This window comes from Carassius gibelio, chromosome A3 (genome assembly GCF_023724105.1).
Source record: "Carassius gibelio isolate Cgi1373 ecotype wild population from Czech Republic chromosome A3, carGib1.2-hapl.c, whole genome shotgun sequence".
In the NCBI taxonomy this organism is placed as follows: Eukaryota; Metazoa; Chordata; class Actinopteri; order Cypriniformes; family Cyprinidae; genus Carassius; species Carassius gibelio.
The window spans coordinates 23,360,616-23,381,482 of NC_068373.1; the positions used below are offsets into that span (position 1 = coordinate 23,360,616).

The window sequence follows — 20,867 nt, forward strand, 5'->3', positions numbered from 1 at the left end:
GATCATGCTCACAGAGGGACGTAGCGTCTTTCACAGGTGCATGCTTTATTAGTGTTAGATTGGGCTGTGGCCTCGCTCTTCAAGTTATGCACTCTGGAAGGATTCAAATATGAACGTGCAAACATTGCTTTGAGACAGCTGCATGCAATCAGCAGCTTTGGGAGGCATGATATGAATAACAAATCATTTACTATCCAAGGACACATGGATTCAGTGAGCGTTCTTGCAGTCATGCAGTCTTTTCCAGGAAGTCGATTCTTTAGTACCTGCATTCTTCTGAACATGCACACACGACACGCATACGCAAGACAAATATGCATCCTCGGACTGGTGATACTGATCTCTTCTCTCACCTGTGAGGTGATGTTTATCTCTCTCACATCTTCTTTTTTACAAGCACATAAAACATATGGCAGCTATTTGCGTCAAGTTCAGAGACTTTCCTCTTTTCCTCTTTTTTGACCCCTTTATATTTGATTTGGAGAATCTCCACAGTCCTGCCGGTTTTTATTTTTGCTCTGTGTTTTTACAACACAGGTTTTAGACGTGCTGTCTGAGCATGAATTCACCACGAAGTGTGTACACACATCAGACCACTTAGGCTTACATTTATGCATTTGGTGAATGCTTTTATTGTACAGTACATTCAAGTAGCACACAGTACATTGAAGTACAAAAAAACAGCCTCACCTTCAAAACTAATGCATTTATATGAAGGCACGTCACCAAGAGCTGATAATGTGAAGTTTAGAGGCAGACAGCTCTCTTGTTCTGTGAACTCAGATTTCAGATCGTATTAAGCAGTTTTAAGCTGCTGTTCGCCATATAATTGTATAATGATCAGCAAATGCTCAGCCAAAAGGATTTCAACTGTGTAAAATGAAACAGGACTGGATCTTAGTTGTACACTGACCTTTTAATCAAGATGTGGTTTTAGTCTCCCTGGCAACTGTCTTTCAGTTATATTCAATTCAGTTCGAAGACCTTTTATCTCAAAGGGAAATGTAAGGAATATAATGCTTTGAATGACATTCCACTTAAAGGTGAAGAGTGTAAGTATGGCACGGCAAAGGGAATTCCCAAAAATATTGTTTCCACTTCCTAGTCACCCCTACCTGAAACCCATTTACTGTTGTCAGAAAAATAGGTTCTGACCCAAAGTCACACGTAAATTAAAAATACCACTTAAATTCCAATCTGAATGGAAGTAGCAAACAGAAAGCAGAACTAAAAGATGGATGGATATTAGAATACTTCCGTCCATCTTTACTGAATTTATTTTAATTAGTAAATAAATCTTCAGTCCATTCACATTAAATTCCAATCTGGCTTCCTGTGGGCTGTATGTATTCAGTATGTCTTAGGCCTGAAAGTCATCTCTGAATATGACACATCCAAAAAGCATACACACTTCACCTATACCATTTTACATTAAATTACAAATGGAGATTGATCATTTCTTCCCTCAATAAAATAGTGATTATCTGAAAGCAACGAGTGTAATGAACATGCAACATAATATTATGTGAACAGCAGGGGCCAACAATACCAAGAAGTTTCCCTTTATACAATAAAACAGCCTTAAACCCAATATATTTGTAAGTGGATTAGGTGAGAGCGGATTATGGCAACATGCTTGTAGTGCTGCTCTTGCAAAAAACTGCAAATGTTGACAAGCTGAAAGTGCTTTGAATGGTTTATGTGCGTTATGGTGCAGGGAAAGGTTCACGCCGACCGCTGCAAATCAGCAGACTGGGAGTGGACCGCAGAACAATGCGTCCCAGTCTGACACTTTTATCATACAGGAAGCGCCCTGGCCAAGAGGTGGCCACAACAAAGGAGTGACAGGAATCCCTCGCACTTAAAAACAGGATGTTATTCTTAGACCTCAGCGCTGGAACTCCACCTATTTTATGACGGAAGGTAATGTGCACTAGAAACTCTCGTGGGGGAATATAGGAAAACATACTGTGGGCCATAAAAAACACTGTTCGAGAATGATGGCAGAAGGGGATGTTATTGAAATGGCTCTGTTACAGGGTTGATTTCAGGTCAGCCCTCCATGCTTATACACATAATACATGGCAGGCCTATGGGAGGTTGTGACTCTAAAAGGAAACAAGAGCAGCAGATACATACAGCTGCCAATAGTTGTGTGTGGCTTAATTCTTCTGAGTCAAAGATGCCACAACCCCTGGATCTCAATTTGGATACACGTGCCAGGGTCCGCCAGGTTCACTAACACGAGGAATGTCTCTGAGTATTCCAAGCCTCCAAGGAACAAAGTGGTGTGACGCACATGTGGAATGGTGCCATTTTTGCATATTTGTGTTTGTGTGTATAAGTCGAGGCTTAGGATGTGTTGTGTACGTGCTTCCACTGGAGTGTCTGTTTCAATACCACTTGATGAATTACAAAATCCACGTTTTGGCTCGGCTGGATGTTTTTTTTACACAAGAGTAATCTGGCAATTACAGCTTTTATCTCGGTGCTTGAGTTCCATTTGACAAACAACGACTGTTCTGTCTCTTCTGGTTTATTTAGAGCTCAGAGCCAAGAAGACCAAATCAAGGATACACCCTCCAAGAGAGGAGATTATTCATTCAGCGCAGGGAGGCCCAGATGCTTATCAGGAGACTTTTGGCTCTCCGTGCACCTCATCTGAGGGTAAATAAAGTACCAACAGGGATCGCCTGTGGTGATTACATCATTTATAGGGCATCAAAGGTCTTCTGGCTCCCACTGAAAAAAACATGTGGGCTACGCAATTTTTTTCTTCCATGAAATTTAAAAAGATATTTTGAAGAATAGTGGTGGCTGCATTTTACATGCAATTTGGACAATAGCAAAAAAAAATTGAAAAAGTGTAATTGCATGTGACCAGCACATTATTCATTAAAGAATCCTTAAAAAAAAAAAGAAAAAAAAATATTAAGACTGTTTTCAACATTGATAATAATAGGTTTAGTAATAATATGAGCAGCACATCATATATTATATGAGATATTAGAATGATTTCTAAAGGGTCATGTTACACGGAAGACTACAGTAATGACAGATTCAGCGTCACAGGAATAAATAACACTTTTTTTTCCCCACTGCATCTTTTGTCTCCAGCACAGACAAAAATAGAAGCTGAGGATTAGGCCACACCTGCCGCCTGAGACAGACAGACAGGACCCGCCTCACGTGGGTCCCTCGGGCTGATGCGTCCCGGACGGATCTGACAGGGTGACAGGGCTCAGTATGATGCCAACCTAATATAATCACACAATGTCTCCGTCCTTTATTGTTTTATTCTCATTAGAGGAAAATGTCACGTTTGCTGTCAATTATTATTCGTGTTTGGGATCTAAACAAACCCTTATGTGTTAAATTTCAGCACACAAATTTTGTCCCTCATGGTGTATGCTACAAAGAAAAATGATTCCTCAATTGCAGCTTGATGCATGTAAGCTTATTTTATTGCCATGGAATAATTTTTTTTTAAATAAATTATACTAATAAACAGAATTGTGAGCTTTTATCTCACCAATGCATGTTGTAAACGTGTAATTCTGACTTTACATCTCACAGTTCTGCCACAGAATAAAATTTAAAAAAACATAATTTTTACTCTCATGGCAGAAATAAAGTTTCCATATTTTTGCCATATTTTTTTTTCAGTGAATGTAGAACTAATTATGTAAAGTTAAAACCTCCATTTTTATGGTTCATCATAAAGGATAATTAAATGGACTTACTTTATACAATATATCTGGCTAAAGCCATGATAAAATCCAGAAGAGCACAGGGTGAGGGCGGTTCATCACGTGTCAGGGGTGTGGAAGAGTCAGGTTCTGTCTGTGAACCTAATATGTGCCCCAGCATAAATACACAACCTTAAGAGCTTAGGCAAGTGAGGAGCGATCAGATGGTGTATTGTTTTTAGGTGTGGACAGAAGTATTTGTGGGATGACTTCCACCTCAGATAAGACTTTGTAAAAAATGTGTGTGTCACTTGGGTACACAATAAAGCTGCATACAAAGACCACGCTAACTTCTCCCAAACCGGACGACAAGCGGAGAGCATCAAAGGCCACAGATATGTCTGATCTTTCTCCTCAGGAAATACCAAGGAAATATCGGTCTTGTCTTGGGAGGTGATTGTACTCTTTAGAGCTGTATTTAGATCCACAAGGTCCCTAAGCAATGTTCAATGCTCCCTACACACTGAACAGAGAACTTCACTTCAGAATGTGTTGATTACCCTGCATGCTATGAAATGCCATATGAAAAGTCATCCAGATAAAGGGTTTTTGATACATTGATGACAATGTATGGTAATTAAATATAAATGGCATGTACTATATCATTCAAAAGTGTGGCATTAGTAAGATTGTTTTAAGAAATGAATAAAAGATTTAACTATTAAAACAGAAAATATTGAAATAGAAAAGTTGTTTTAAGTTAAGTAACTGTATTTTTGATTAATGAAATGCAGCCTTGGTGAGCGTATACGAGACTTCTTTATAAAATCTTACTGACCCCAAACTTGTCAAATATTTTCTCTTAAGGTTAAATATTTAATTAATTTCACTTACATTTCTATTTTGCTGAAAAACTTAAGGTTTTTATCTTGTTTTAAACAAAATGTAAGATTATTTATGGCTAAAATAAGAAATTTAAGAAATATTCTATGATGTTTTGTGCAACATTGCTTCTCAAGTCTAAAAATCTAAGACATATTTTGATGAAGATTAAAAAAAAACATTGCTCTAAGATGACCAAGTGAGGGTCTCTTGCAGTGCTAACAAGGACTTTCATTAATTAAACTGGCCATATGTCTTGGTGAAGACTAAATCCTTCAGAGGAAGGTGGCATCAGGTCAAAACTACTGTCCCTTGACTTCTAGGAAGAGGAGAGACATGAGAGCTCAGCGGGGATAAACAGTGATTTAGTCTTGCCCATGTTCCCTTTCTCTCATTACATCTGTCGAGTAGTATACATATAAATATATAACAATATAAAATTTGTATAAATATAAATATCACTGTTTCCGGTAGCACAACTGTTTGCAACATAGATATTAATTAGTTTCTTGATCATCAAATGAGCACATTAGACTGATTTCTGAAGGATCATGTGACACTGAAGACTGGAGTAATGATGCTGAAAATTCAGCTTTGACATTACATGGAAGAAAATACGTTTTAAAACATATTCAAGCAGAAAACAGTCATTTTACATTGCAATAATACTTCACAATCTTGCTGTTCTATATTTGATTAAATAAATGCAGCTTTGTAAACAAAAATGTAGTGTATCTAGGTCCGGAATCTTATAAAGACTGCCCTGACTCATCTAAAGATAAGGCTTTAGTCCATGCATTTAGCTATTCACACCCATCTAAGATCAGATAAAAACATCATGTCCTTTTAAAGCAATTCAAAATGCAGAATACCTGTAAACAAATGAGGCAGTTTCCCATAAATGAACTGACTCCCAATGTTAAATTATTATCAGAAGAGGACGGCTTCCAGTTAAAAAGTGTGGGTCAATTCATGGACATTAGAAATACATTATTTCTTTTTTGCAAGTCATACATTGTGAAAACAACACAAAACAATTTGGACATCTTCATCCTGTTCAAACGTTTTCTCTTTTGCTCTTAATGCATCGTGTTTCCTTCTGGAGCATCAGCAAATGTTTAAACCTGTTTTAATAGTTGTGTTTGAGTCCCTTAATTGTCCTCAGTGTTGAAAAATGGATCTCAGATACAGTCACTGCTGGAAAGAGTTCAAATATGTGAAAGATGCTGGAAAACAGAATTCTCATCTTTCATCTCATCACACATGCTGCAGGCCGTGACCCACCGGCATGCATTCATTGAGGATTACATTTAAAATACTAATTCTTTAATTCCTCATCAGCTGCTCCAATGAAACTATGGGTCATGTCATCTATTACTTTGGATAAATGTGAATGCAGCACAATTCAGAAAAAGCACCCAGGATTACAAACCATGTAATTTGCAAATCCCTATCATAAAAATCTACATCAAAAAGTATTGAACCAAATTCAGGTCACATTAAAAGAGACAAGGCCAGTTGTTTGGAGGAAATGAGGGCACTGACCTCTAATATTTCTGTTGCAAAGGGTCTGAAGTAGAAGGTAGGCATGTACTACAAACATGTCTCTACACCTTTATTGTTTTTAAATTGAATAAGGTTACACAGCTATGCTTCAATCTTTATCAGCATTCCCAACGTCGCATATAGTGCCGCTACTGTGATGTCAAAAAGGGGATGACCTAAAAGTCCACGTGGTTTCGAGAAAAGGATAAAGTGGTCACCATTAGTGGACATGGAAGTAGTTAACAGTGGACACTGCATGACCACAACACTCAGCCTGCAGGTTTAACTCTTTTCCCAGAGGCTGCTGCTACCAAGAGGTTTTCTCCCTAAAACCCAAACAAAATTAATAAAACTGCATTTATCCTGTAGATTTCACATTAATCCGCACTTATCTCACATCTTATCTTTTTCTAAATTGAAACTACCAGAATTTTTTTACATTTAAAATTGGTGGGTTACAACTCAATATGTGTTAACTGTCAAAGTACAACTTAATGTTACGTATTCATAAACGGGATGCACTAAGTCCTTGAAAATGAAGTGTAAGAGGAAACAGATCTACCATATAAGATAATGAATACATCAATGACTAACCATCTCAAATACTGAATACAGTACGCATTGGGGGCCTTCGCCAAAGACTTAAACCTGCATTTTTTGTTTGTATTTATCCTCATTTTGTAGGATGAGAGGTGCAGGTCCAGTGGAGACTGCTTTTTTTGTTTGTTTTTTGTTTTTTTGCCTCTAAGCCAACTTGGAATGGTAATGCTGATCCATAATATCACTCTGGACTATGTCATTTTATCAAGCTCAGTTGTTATGTTTCATCAGGAAAAGTTTATATATATATATATATATATATATATATATATATATATATATTCCTGTAAGATTATGAGGTACACATCTGATGTTTACACTTTACTATCCCATGAGGCAACCGGAGAGGAGTTGTGAATGACAGTGAAGAGGCACAAATGACGCTGGCAGGTCACGTGACTATGATACGTGGTGAATGCAGTACATCTGGACTGAATTTATTATACACAGAACTAGAACATGCTTTCCTAACAGTCATGAAGTAAGTAGGCTATTCAAAACAAGTACCTACTCAGAAAGTATGCTATTTTTGGACACAGATTATTATATCAGTAACTCATGTGATCTCAACAGAGAAAATCTCAATGTAGAATAAAACCGTTTCTTTTGAGTCTATTTCATAAAAGTGCTGTTATTATTATTATTATTATTTTTTTATTAGTTTGCTAAATAAATAAATAAAATAATACAGAATGCACTTTTACAAATCAGTTATAATAGCTTAGCCTATAGGCTTTTGACTAAGCAATATTCTGAATATCAGGATAAACCTATATATAATAATAAACCTAAACTAACTAAACTATACTAAATACATTTAAAATAATAAGCATGTCATATTTAAGTTTGTTTGCTAGCAGTCACAGTCAGCTCTATATTCTAATATAGTTGTTTTCTTGAGGCTTTTCTACCAAACAAAACCGACCTGAGTTTGTTGAAACTAAAATCAACCTGCAAATAGGTTAATTTCCTCATCAAGACTACCGCTTGTAAAGTGGTCTAAATAATACTGCGGTGTCCGTAATCCTCTGTCCTGTAGACTCAAAGCTGCTTTTGTGGCATGGTTTTTGAACGACAGTGAGTGTGTGTAATGTTGAAAGTTAATGCATGCCACCCCTTCCTCCGCTCCACTCGTCCAATGACTGACGAACTAAACGAAATTACTAATCCTACTACGGCTGGGGGTACGCTCCTGAATATTAAGAAGGTCGCGCTCACGTGACTTGGTAACCTTCCATTGGCAAAGGCTTAGTTCATGCATATGGATTACTCTACGTAGGCGTTGGCCGGTAACCTTCCAATAGCCAACGCCTACTTAATGAATATTAATTAGATATGTGCGTATTTACTGAGTTACCGTCCAATAGCGAAAGTTTGCGTTATGAATATTAAAAAAACAAGGTTTACCATAGTAGGATACAAAAATGTGCAGTCGGGCCTCTTGAAGAGGACTGTGGGGGAGGGTCACGTGACGTGTGTACACACTGTAGAGTTCAGCACCACTCGATTCGTAGTAAGATCCTCTGCGTCCTCCCCTTTCCAGAACAAGCTTTGACGGACCAGAGACGAATATTACCATCTGTAACTGAGTTTACGCTACATTACGGCGCCTTGATCGATCGCATCTTTACTTACTTCATTTCTGACGATGCTCCGGTAGTCTAGCTACCGGTTTGGGAGATTTTGTCAAAGTATCCGAGGAGAAATGTCAATGGAAATACAGCAGAACCCGATGCCTCCGTAGAGCTGCCTCAGTACCAAGAACTGGTCCTCCGGTGAGTAGGTTAGCCAATACTTCCCGAGTTTAAAGTTGTTTTTAAAGTAGCATTTAACCCGGTGTTTTTCGTCAGCAGTGATGGTAGAGCTCGCTAAATCAGTCAGATTCATGTTTGACACTTTTTAACAGTTTACCGGTCGAAGTGTGGCTTATTTTTGACAGTTAATTAAAACCGCAACATCAGACAGGTTAAACTCAAACGTGTAATGCCCGGATGAAAAACAAACCAATGATAACCGTTTGTTTTGAAATAATGGGCATATATGTATGTATATATATATATATATATATATATATATATATATATATATATATATATATATATATATATATATATATATATATTATTCACAGACACACACACAAACAAACACTGTATGTTTACATTTAAACACTAGATTCTCCATTTTAACTTTTATTTTAGATATTAAAAATAAAAACAAACCAGGGTAGTGAGTCAGTATAAGTAATGAGCTAACGAATGAAAAGTGATAGATTGATTTCAAAACTTGTGAAAGCTGATGTGAAACTTGCCCATTAAGTCTCATAGACCAGTGAAATTTGAGAAGAAAACCAGTGTGTTGTAGTGTAATATCTAGCTTAATCAGAAACGTCTTATATTTACATTTAAACCTCAATTGTGTTGTATTTACGGCAGATTTTGAGGGTGTTCAAACATTAACCCCATTCATTTTGTGTTAATGACCAAAATAACAACGGGAAAAGTATCATGTAAAATATCATTGCTATTTTGTTTATTTTGATTGCTTCCATTGTCCTCATTTGTAAGTCGCTTTGAATAAAAGCGTCTGCTAAATGACTAAATGTAAATGGAAAAGCATGATTTTTTTATTATTATTATTATTATTTGCCTGAAGTTTAGCCTCATACTATGACATATCGGCTTATTTTGAAATATATCTGTGTACAAATGATTTTTATTGGCCATACAACCAAAAACCCTAGAGAGGCTACGTTACCATTGGATCAGGTCCATGTAGGACTTGTAAGAGGATGGCAGTGTTCCTATGCTTTCTGTTGAAGATCGCAGACATCAGATGATACAGCTGAGAAAAGCATGCCTCTTTGCCCGAAGACACTATAGAGCGCTTTACTCTCCAACACATTCTGGACTGTCCAGCTGGACATGAGAGGATTACATAACCTGTTATCCTATTTTCTCATACAGTTGTCAACTTTGAGCTCTCATGTTCTCTTCAGTGCAAATATTTCATTCCGATATAATGTTATCAGTTGGATGTAAAATCATTGGATATTTTTATAAAAAATACTGATCTGACCCCAGTAACTCACAATGCCACTATTCAGCATTTTTTTAAAAAATATGATGTACACACCAAAATATAATGCTCACCAGCAAAGTGGTGCATAACCAAATTGTGCTATGCAAATCATTTATGAATAAGTTTGTGTAACCAAGAACGCTCTTGCACCGAGAATTTGTTTGTCTGAGTTCAAGATTGCCTAGCGATAATCCATGCACGTGGTATGCAAACACCCAGAGTGATCTGTCCTGCTGATGACTTTACAAAGAAGCGCCGAGAGAACATGCGGTCCCACGGGTCAGGCCAACTGAGGTGCTGTCACGAAGACTAATACAGATATGTGTGGAGGTTTAATTGAGACATTGTTTGTTGGTGTTACACAACTTCAGGAAAGTATTGCAGGTCATCATTTGCCCTGTTGCTTGTAGGTGGTGAAAAGAATGAATGGGGAATGAGAGACTGAATCGGGTCAAGGCAGAGTTGAATAAAATTACTTGACGATGAAGAATGCGTAAGGTCCCTCTGCAACAGCCACGCTTCCAAGCCAGAAAAACTTTAATTACGCAATCACACGGTTGAGTATCCATTTATTAACTGATAAATATTCAAAAAAAATGTATTTAAATAATCAGGCACACTTTATACAAGAGGACCACTACTTATTTCTGCCTCACGCAATAAGCAGGAAGAGGGCTGCTAAGTAAAAGCCTGTACAACGATGGAGAGCCACAAGCATTTACTCAATTTCATGTCATTTCACGGTGTAAAAAAATGTCTTGTTAAATTTACAGTTGAAAAAACTGGCAGTTGTTGTTGCAAGAATTTCACTGTAAAAAATTTGATGACATTGTTTCTGGTATAACTGCATGGTATATTGACGCTAAAATTATGCAGTAAACATTAACTAAATAACAGAACATATTACATAAAAAACACATAGTGTAGCCTATTAAAACTATTTATATTTACAGACTGGTTATTTATTTGTATTAATCAAAATTAAATCTTTTAATAAACTAAAACAAAATATAATTGTACATGTTGTGTATTGTGTAACAAAGGGACTTCTGGGACAGGTTCTGTTTTTCACTATAGATTATATGGTAATTCTTAGTTTTTACTTCTGAAATCCAAAAATTTAGCAGAATTAATCAGTAAATATATGTTAAATCATTTACAGTTCTTCGCTGTTTTAGTCTTTTCATTTTTTTCATTTTTTTTTTTTTTTACAGTGAATCGTTTTTATCTTTTTTTTTTCTGTGAAATTTAAAAAAACGTCTCCCTTGAAATTTCAAAAAAAAAAGAAAAAAAAAAGTACTGATCTTCATTTACTATTTGTTGCCTAAACCCTCGCATCATGCACACACACACACACACACAAAGCTCAGAAAATTCAATCATGTGACATCACTCAGCCGGTTCTGAGAATTTGCTGTACATTCCATTGGGGAAATGAGGGGTGTGGAGCAGCCCTCTTTTCATCTGCTCGGCGGTGGGTTGATTTCTCTGAAAGTATCAAGAGTGCATTTCGTTTTACTCCCACAACACTCTTCATCCAGATGCATGGTCAGCCAAGATGACTTGTTTGTGGGAGGGAGGTAGAATTAATAACTGGGGTCATTGAGAGGTACACTGTGCGGTGCAGTTGATAGACACTTACCTTTGCATGCATGCTTTACAGCAAGCCATGATGTCAGCTACCTTTTGTACCAATTCAAGAATGATTCTTTTGAAAGTCTTTTTAAAGAGACAAGATGCTGCAAAGCAGGATTGTACAGTAAGGATGAGCAGGATGGTTGACTATATCAAACAGCTAGAAGATTACTATGATTTGGTTTTAGATAACTTTCTTTTTTTTTATCTAATACATGTATAATACCATTCAAAGGTTTGAGGTTGGTAAGATTTATTCAAGAGACAAACAGTACATACTTTTATTTAGCGAGGGTGCATTAAATTGATCACAAGTAAAGACATTTATAGTGTTACAAACCATTGCTATTTTTTTATTGTAATAATATTTTATAATATTACTGTTTTCACTGTATTTTTCATTGGATAAATTAGGCCTTGGTTGCCATAAGAGACTTTTTACAGACCATACATTTTGAATGGTAGTGTAGATAGTTAGTCTAGATGTTTTCCATTTGTATTACAATTCCATTTTTATTTAGCAATGATGCTTTAATGCTAGAATCAGCAACCAAGGTCATCTAGATATAAGTTTTAGTTTAGAAAAATTTGCTTTTCTGTTTCAGATTTTTGTGTCATGTGAGTTTGTCAATGCCAAATGTTTTTGAGCAGCAAATCTGCATATTAGAATGATTTCTGAAGGATGATATGACACTGAAGACTGTAATGCTGCTGAAAACTCACCTGTTGTGGGCTCTTATTATATATGACTGTCTTAGGGCTGACTAACTGATCGTTCAGACATCCAAATGAGTAGATGATTTTGAAAAGATTATTTATGGTATTTTATTATTATAATCCCTTATGGACAGCTTGCAGACTGAAGACCTTTCCTCGGATGAAAATGGTCCAGTGGATGAGTAAATACGGAGGCTTTGAAAACTGTAACTCAGCAGCACTTCCCTTATTTGCACTATTGGTTGCTATGGTCACAAAAAGGGGAGGAAGTGAAAAGGATGATGAACAGGAGGATGTTTTTAAGTGAGAGATAGGGACACAGGTATAATGGATAGTCTTGGCTGCTCTTTTGTGTTTGCTTGAATAGCAGTGAAGCCCTTTTGCAAGGTATGTTGTTTCTTTGAAAGTAATTCATGTGGAAAAGCCGACATGGTCTTGAAAGCATCATGGAGTCAGACTTTTACACCTGCCCTTTAGAAACCACATCATCACGTCTTGTTTTCCCATGGTAGTCCTTTTCCTCTGTTTCCAACCTGTAGCCAATAGGACAGAGTCTCTTGCCAATGAAAAAAACCTCCAGATGAGTTGAACCCATTTAAGTGTAGATGTGAAGTTATATACCGGTTAAACCACAACATAAAAGTGCTGCAGAGCTGTTGATGCAAAAACATGCTGGTTCACTATAGATGTATGAATACAAGGTGAAAAGGGTAAATGATTGTCTCCACCCTCTAGTGAGAGCCATAGAGGAGCAATCCATGGCTGCCTGTCTCCAGGCCAAAGCAGCCGCTCTGTGACTGTTACGTAAGCAGACACAGAAACACTCACTCAACAGTCATTATGTCTGCTCAGATGTGCTCAGCATTGCCTGGGATCACTCCAGATCTACAACCAAATATATGCTGACATGCACACAAAAGCCAGAGGCCTTGTGTAAGAAAGTTTGAGCTGGAAAATGTTCCTAAGACTGTTGTTCTCAAATAATGTGCAATTTCATTTATTTAATTTAAAGGGGTCATATGATAAAATTTTTCCTTTTTCTTTAGAGTGTTACAAGCTCTTGGTGCGTAAAAAAGATCTGTAATGTTGCAAACAATAAAGTCTAAAATCCAAAGAGATCCTCTTTATAAAGGTTAAGAGTTGTCCACTCTCCCTTAAACGGCTCGTTTAAACTCGCCCCCACATCGCTACGTCACGATGTGAGAAGATTTGAGAAACACTGCCCAAATGTTCATCCAAAGAAAGAAGGCGTACCTTTTATTCTTTTATTTTATGAAATATTTTGATTGGGACTCGAGTGGACTCTGGAATATGTCCGATTCCTAATAAGTTAGAGTCCAAGTCAATACAGAGTCAAAATGCACACTAGTCCATGACAAGACCAAGGCCATTAAAATACGGTCTCAAGACCAAGTCCGAGTCTCGAGTACTCAACACTGTCATAGGCTAATATGAAAGTGAGGCTAGTATTCACATTGTGTTCAGGGTAAGCGTTATGTCATTATGTTTTAATGAGTGGACTGCAGAGCAGTTCTCTGCATGTGCTATGACCTCACCCTGAACTCAAACCTCACACTGTGTATCCACTGCACTCTTGACATGTCACATCTCATGCCATAAATCTGCATGCCTCACAGTCTCAGAGCTGAAGTATGCCATCCTTTGGTCACAGCAAGTGCATTGTCCCTGCCCAACGAGTGGAGGTGCTGAGCTGTAACCTATTGTTATGGAAAGAAATGCCTGATGACATATAATGCTGCTCCTATTTTAGAACATGAACAACATGAACCTCAATGGCATGTGGTAACTATGATGAAACCCATAGGTTTAGGGCCTTGCTGTCCAGGGCGGTATATTGAGTTCTGTAAGATGCCATGCTGTTTATCTGTGTGAAAAAACACAACATCAAGAAGGTTTTTGCAAAGCCATTGATCAAAAACAGCCCTTAAAGCATGGAAAATGCTAATATTTTGAATTGCAGGTATACTGTGTCATAGGACTCTTTACATATCAATGGCTTATAAAGAGCTGTTACTCTTTGTAAGGAATGACCACCATGCTGAAATCACGCGATTAGCTGTGTCTTTGCAATTTGAGAAAATTAGCAAACGTTCTTTAAATGTTACAGTTTTGCAGAGTACATCAATATGTTATGTTGCAAATTGTGACTCAGCTTTTAATAAATGCTGTGGTAGCTCCAGAGCTGGTAGGAGCAATAGAGAGCTTAATGTTATCGGATCACTTATTTATACAATTTTGATTTTAATTTTAATACAATTTTAATTACCAGTTGATCGCAGGAGAGTATTTGTGAGGTATTCATCATCATGGTGTTTAGGGGTGTCACCAGAGGTGTGCAGTCCTGCTCCTGGTTATAGGGCTGTGCAAAAAATCGAATGCGATTTTCATGCACATCTCATCAGTAAAGACGCTCCTGTAATTAGAAGTATATCTCCAGCACGTGCGTTCAGATCATGGTTGCCAAGTTTTCACAACAAATCCTGCCCAGTTGCTTCTCAAAACTGGGCCAAACTAGCCTAATCGCATTCCCAGGAGGTTTCCCGATAAAAAAAAAAAAATTGCTTTCCGGGGTTAAAGTTTAAGTTTTATGGCATGGTTGCCTTGGTAAAATTCGCATTTTAGGGGCTAAATATCACGTTATTGGTATTGTCGCTTCAACCCGCGGACATGAAAAACAACCACAGACATGGCAACATTGGTTGGCATTTACTACTCAGAGCCGTAATTCACTGACAATCTACACAAAATCGGTAGCGATTTTTTTGTCGATTTTGAAAGCGATTTTGTGTTAGTTGTCGGTAGACTACGGCTCTGTGTAGTACTGCCGCTCCACCTGAACCAGTGTTGCCAAGTCTGCTGTTGTCTTTCATGTCCGCGGTAAAAAAAAAAAAAACGTATGTTTTAACCCCGGGAAGCAATTTTTTTAAAATCTGGGAACCTCCTGGAATCGCGAATAGTTTTGGACTAGTTTTAAGAAAGCAACAGGGCAGGATTTGTTGTGAAAACCTGGCAACCCTGATCTGAACACACGTGCTGGAGATAATACTTTTAATTAAAGGAGCGTCTTTACTGATGAGATGTGCATGAAAATCGCATTCGATTTTTTGCACAGCCCTACCAGGTGATCCATTTTCCAACATAGTTTAGCTCTATGCCTAATTAAACACACCTGAACCAGATAATCAAGACCTTCAGGATCACTAGAAGTTCCCATGCAGTGGGTTGGAGCTAAACTCCTAAAAAAGGAAAGTGTCCCTTCTGGAGCATGATTAGACACCGCTTATCCTGTCGGTTAATAAATGTTTTTTTTTAATTCCTAACCAAACCAATTCATTGATACATTGCTCATTTTCTTTTTTACAGCTGATTCAGAAAGAAGGATCGGACACCTTTGGAAATCTAGAAATGTGGAGCTGCATGGTTTACAATCAGACAGATGCCAGTGTGGATCTCCAGCTCTGCCAGGACTTTGGACTCATTCTGTCCATCTTCTCTCTCGTTTACCTCATCGTCTGCTTTCCAGTGGGGCTTTGCTACAATGCCCTGCTGGTGGTGGTTAACCTTTCCAACAAGGTCTCCATGACCATGCCTGATGTCTACTTTGTGAACATAGCCATTGCTGGATTGGTGCTCAACTTGGTGGCTCCAGTAGAGCTGCTGGGGCCCAGTTTTACACGGTGGCCCATGTGGGAGTACAACAACGAGCTCTACATTACCCTTCTCATTCTCTTCAACATCTCCTCTCTGGTCATCATGTACTCCACAACCTTGCTCAGTCTGGACTATTACATCGAGCGAGCTCTCCCACGCACCTACATGTCCAGTGTCTACAACACCAAGCACGTTTGTGGCTTCATCTGGGGCGGTGCCATCCTCACCAGCTTCTCTTCGCTGCTCTTCTATGTCTGCAACCACGTCTCTACTAAAATCATTGAGTGCTCCAAGATGCAGAACAAAGAGGCGGCTGACGCCATCATGATGTTCATTGGGTACGTGGTGCCGGCGGTGGCTGTGCTTTATGCATTCGTGCTAATCCTCCGCATCCGGAAGGAGTCCACCCCTTTGGACCAGGACTCTGGGAGGCTTGATCCATCTATCCACAGGTTGTTGCTGGCCTCCGTGTGTATGCAGTTTCTTCTATGGACTCCATACTACATGACCCTTCTGGTGCACACAGTGGCTGGAGCTCCCGGGAGCCATTCCAACAGGCAGCACCTTACCAAATACTACTTCCTGCGATGTTTATCTGAGCTGCTCGCCTTCTGCAGTAGCTTCGCCATTCCCCTCATGTACAGGCAAATGAATAAGAACTTTTCCCATAAACTGCAGCGGCTTCTGAAGAGGCTGCACTGTGGGGACCAATCGTGTCCTCACGAACACTCAACAGTACAGCAGGTGGTTACATGAGAGCTCATGGAAAGCCAGACATGCTTCTCCCTAACTGGCACTTACTCCGAATCCACAGAAGTAGAGCCAGCACATGAACCTGGATATATATTGCGTGTTGAAAGGAAGTATTTTGCTCACCACAAGGAGTGGTATGTGTGAAATTATGGAACCTCCGTAACACTTAACAACTCAACTTTATTTATCCATCTTTACAGTGAATGGGCGACCAAAAAGAAACCACTAAGTGCTGTTTTTGTGCAAGCTATGTCTATTATTTGGGTTCTTGGGCCTGAGGAAAATCTCAACATATCTGATGGTCCTTTCATTGGAGGTGGAGGTGGAGGTGGAGGTGGAGGTGGAGGTGGGGGGGGGGGTGAATGTTCGTAATCTGTTACAAGATATGTGGCATAGACTTCTTATGTGATGCTTTTAATCCAACCTCTTCCCTTTTAGCTCAAGGCTATATTTCACACCAGGCTCTCTGTGTTGTGATCCACAACAGCATAAGCTCTTCAGTCTGGATTAAGTTTTCTGGTCGCACTTTCCATAAAACCTCTCTGGTAGATGCTAATAAATGCAATATAATTACCTCAATTTCACAAACCAACGGGCATTACATTGGAACTGTCTAACCATCTTTTACAGCAGTCAAAAACAACTCAATGAGACTGATATCATGGAATGGGAAGGATTGTGTGTGGTTGCGTGCTGGTGGTTGTGAGTGTGTGTTCTCGAGTGCTTGCTGCTAAGGTGATGTGCATCATAACTGCACAGCTGCTCAGCCATATTAAATCCAATCAGATGTGTATAGCTTAAGACAAAGCTATAGAAACAAGACAATGGATCACCATTTTAGGTTCAACTAGTTTTAGATTTAATCTTCATTCAAAACAGTTAAAAACATAAGTCTGTTACTACTGTAATTATTATCCATGCACCGTGAGGATGTGGTTAACAATTCATGTCCCAAAATGTGAATCCAAGTCACACAAGTCCTGTTGATACAATCAAATATGTTTAATTTCATTTAACAGCTCTATGCATTAGATTATTTGGTAAAACTGCTAAATTTTTTTGTACCCGAGTATACAGTTTATTTCAGAAAGTGTTGATCGTACTTCAGTGCTTCTAAGAGATGAATCACATAGGGATAAAATTTCCTTTCTCATGCACATATTTAAAAGAGAGAGCTTTTATTGAGATTAGTTGCATGAATGATTTAATTGTATGCATATATATAGAGAGAGAGAGAGATATGCATCAATGCTCTCTGAGAGAAAATTATAGACATTTCCAGAAAATAAAATTCAGAGGCAGGATGAGAGATAGTACAGTTTAACCTAGTAAATGGTGTGTTATCGAAAATGTCTTTACTCTTGTTTTACTCAAGTCAGTGGATGCGAAATGAATATTTTTTGGAGAGAAAGCACTCTATGTGACTGGAAGAGTGAAGAAGTGTAATATGAATCCACTCATGTTTGCAAGGGAAAGAATGTATTTAAAGTCATGAAGGGGATTCAAATTAACCCTCAATCATAAATGATGAAACCGCATCAAATCGCAATGTTATGGCTGTTGTTAGCATGCTAACGCCGGTATGTATCATATTAAGAATGTGTATATATTGTACTTCAGAGATTAAAAAAAAAAAACATGCCATTTTAGATAACAGTATTATTTTCTCAGAGATTTATTTAGATACTAAAGTGTCAGTCCTCCTCTGTCCCATGCTGAGTCAAAGACTTGTTCAATAAACTAACATGAATATAATCCTGCTTGGCTCTTCATTGGTTCCCCACATCTAAGAACATCACAGCTCTCCAAATGACAAATGATGAAGCCTGTTTTGGTTTGCATCAGCAAAACAGGTATGGATGACTACACTCACTCATTCATACCAAAGAAAAGAAAATAAATATAGTTTATGCCACAGATGCCAAAACATATTTATCTTGCTTGCTACGAGCCTTAGAATAGTGCCAGGCCCCAGGAGCAAAACCACACTGAAATGTTCTTTGGCAGAAACGTTTTGTTTAGTTGCCCATCTGCAGAGCAGTAACAGCCACAGACATCAGTACTGTGAAAGACATGTTCTGCTTGTTCTTCAATTAACAACTGCCTTCACTTCCGAAAAACACATCCTGTAGCATAATGAACTCTTGCAATAAGAGATTGAGTTTGGCTAAGTTCAAATAACTTGTTGAAGACAGTGAAAAATGCATTGCAAAAATAATTATTGTTACTTTACAGGTTTCCCAAATAATTTACATTTACATTCATGCATTTAGCAGACACTTTTATCCAAAGTGATTTACATAGCATAAAGGCAAACAATTTTCTCTTAGCATGTGTTCCCTGGGATGTTTCCTACAAAATCTCCAGCTGCCAGTATATATATAATATTTTTTTTTTTTTTTTTTTTTTTTATAAATATGGTGTTTATTGTGTCAGTGCATCTGCTTACAAAATAGTGCAATAGAGAAAAAACACACTTTTTTTAAAGGGGACATTGGATTCCCATTTTCAGTTTGGTATGATTCTTTAGGGTCTTTATGAAATGTCTGCAAAAGTGCTTTTAAAATTCATCAATGATCGCCTTTTTGTTTTACCTTGTCAAAAACAGCTTTGTTCACAGCGACTTGTTTGGTCCATGTCTCTTTAAATGATAATGAGCTCTGCTCACCCACTACCTCTTCTGTTTTTTGTGTAACTGGTGACACATTACCATGAAAAACCAAACTAATCTACTGCGCCCTCAGTGGTTCTGATGTCACTCTTTTGTTCACTTTTACATCACTCTAACAAAACACGTACATTGCTTACAAGATGTTGTTGTTGCTACAGCCATTTGAGCGCGGAGAAAATAACGGACAGTGTAGCCTACAACTGAATGAGGACAGCTACATGCTGATAATGGACGGTCCGTCAGCAGTCGTGGGCGGGGCCTGAGCAGTATGATATCATGCAGCTTAGAAAATCAAAAAACTTTATAATTGAGACTGTTTGGTTTTTTGGGAGGTTTAAAAAAAAAGAAGCGAATGGATTTTTATTATTGTAGGGTGCTTGTATCCACACACTGCTAAGACATTAATATGGAAACACCATGTAAAAGTGAACTTTGCATCTGATGTCCCCTTTAACATTGAAAAGGACTTTATTTTATTGGCGTTATTTATGAAAATATAAAATAAAAATAATAATAATGTTTGCAGTTTGGATAAGAATGCATGCTTCCAAACCATCTAAATGTTTGTAGAGTAAATTGTAAAGAGACAGTCCAGTGTTGACTATTTAAAAAAAAAAGTTCACTTAGCTGACTTAAGACGCTGCAGCAATGTTGATGCTCGCAGAATAAGAACTCACATTGGATTTGTTATATACTGACTTGCAGTGGGAGCACCTCTAGTCAACAGTATGTGTGTGTGATTATGTGTGTGCATGCCTGGAATCAAGCGAGCATGGTCATAGTAGACCGAGGGGCCCATTCAGGCCGCAGCACTGTGTGCAGTCTCTCCAAAGTGCCTGTGGTGTCCCCAAACCAAGCCACAAAACTCTTGTGGAAGAAGAACATTTTAGACATTCTGAGAATTGTTTTGGCTTCTGAACACCCCCGGCACAACATATCCGTCTGCCACAACACAAGAACAACATTGTCCGATATGGAACAATGGATCCAGGGTGAGTATCGGAATGTTAGACAAGGAACCAATCAGGAAACACGAACAATTCCATGCTGTTTGGCAAAACACTCCCGAACTTTATCGTAAGTGTATTTCTTTAACCATCTTGTTTTTGTTACATGAAGGTCACGTACTTGGAAACATTTTATTTTATTTTATTTTAACAAAGAAATCAAGCAAGACAATAACATTATTTAATTGTTTATTTATTTCGTTTAATTTCTTTTAATTTATACACACTGGATGAAATCAAAGGACACAATAACATTATATTATTTTTGTTTAGTCTTAATTAAGAGATTTTATTATTTTATCCACGTCTTAATTTAAAAAATATAAAAGCCATGTTAAATAAGAACTACTTTTAAAAAACCGACTATCTAAACAAACAGAAATCATTCAAATATTTATTGTGTGAATTGTTGCTGCATTTTTGTTGAATATGTCCACACATATATGTGTGTGTGTGTGTGTGTGTGTGTGTGTAAAATTATGCCTGAAAAGTCAAGAAGTTTGAAGAAAGATTATTTTCCACAGGGCCAACATTTTCATTGTTAAAGAAACACCAGTAAATGTGCAACTGATCGTGTCTGGTGAAAAGCATTACAGACATATATTTTGTGTTTTT

General features: G+C 37.8%; 1 protein-coding gene across 1 annotated transcript; it reads left to right on the forward strand.

Moving 5' to 3' along the window:
* The first annotated feature begins 8,172 nt into the window (after positions 1-8,172).
* On the forward strand, positions 8,173-18,329 carry gpr146 (G protein-coupled receptor 146). The gene is made up of 2 exons (XM_052550870.1): positions 8,173-8,491; positions 15,534-18,329. Exon 2 carries the CDS (start codon positions 15,576-15,578, stop codon positions 16,575-16,577), a length of 1,002 nt encoding a protein of 333 aa, XP_052406830.1. The 5' UTR covers positions 8,173-8,491; positions 15,534-15,575; the 3' UTR covers positions 16,578-18,329.
* Positions 18,330-20,867: the final 2,538 nt, after the last annotated feature.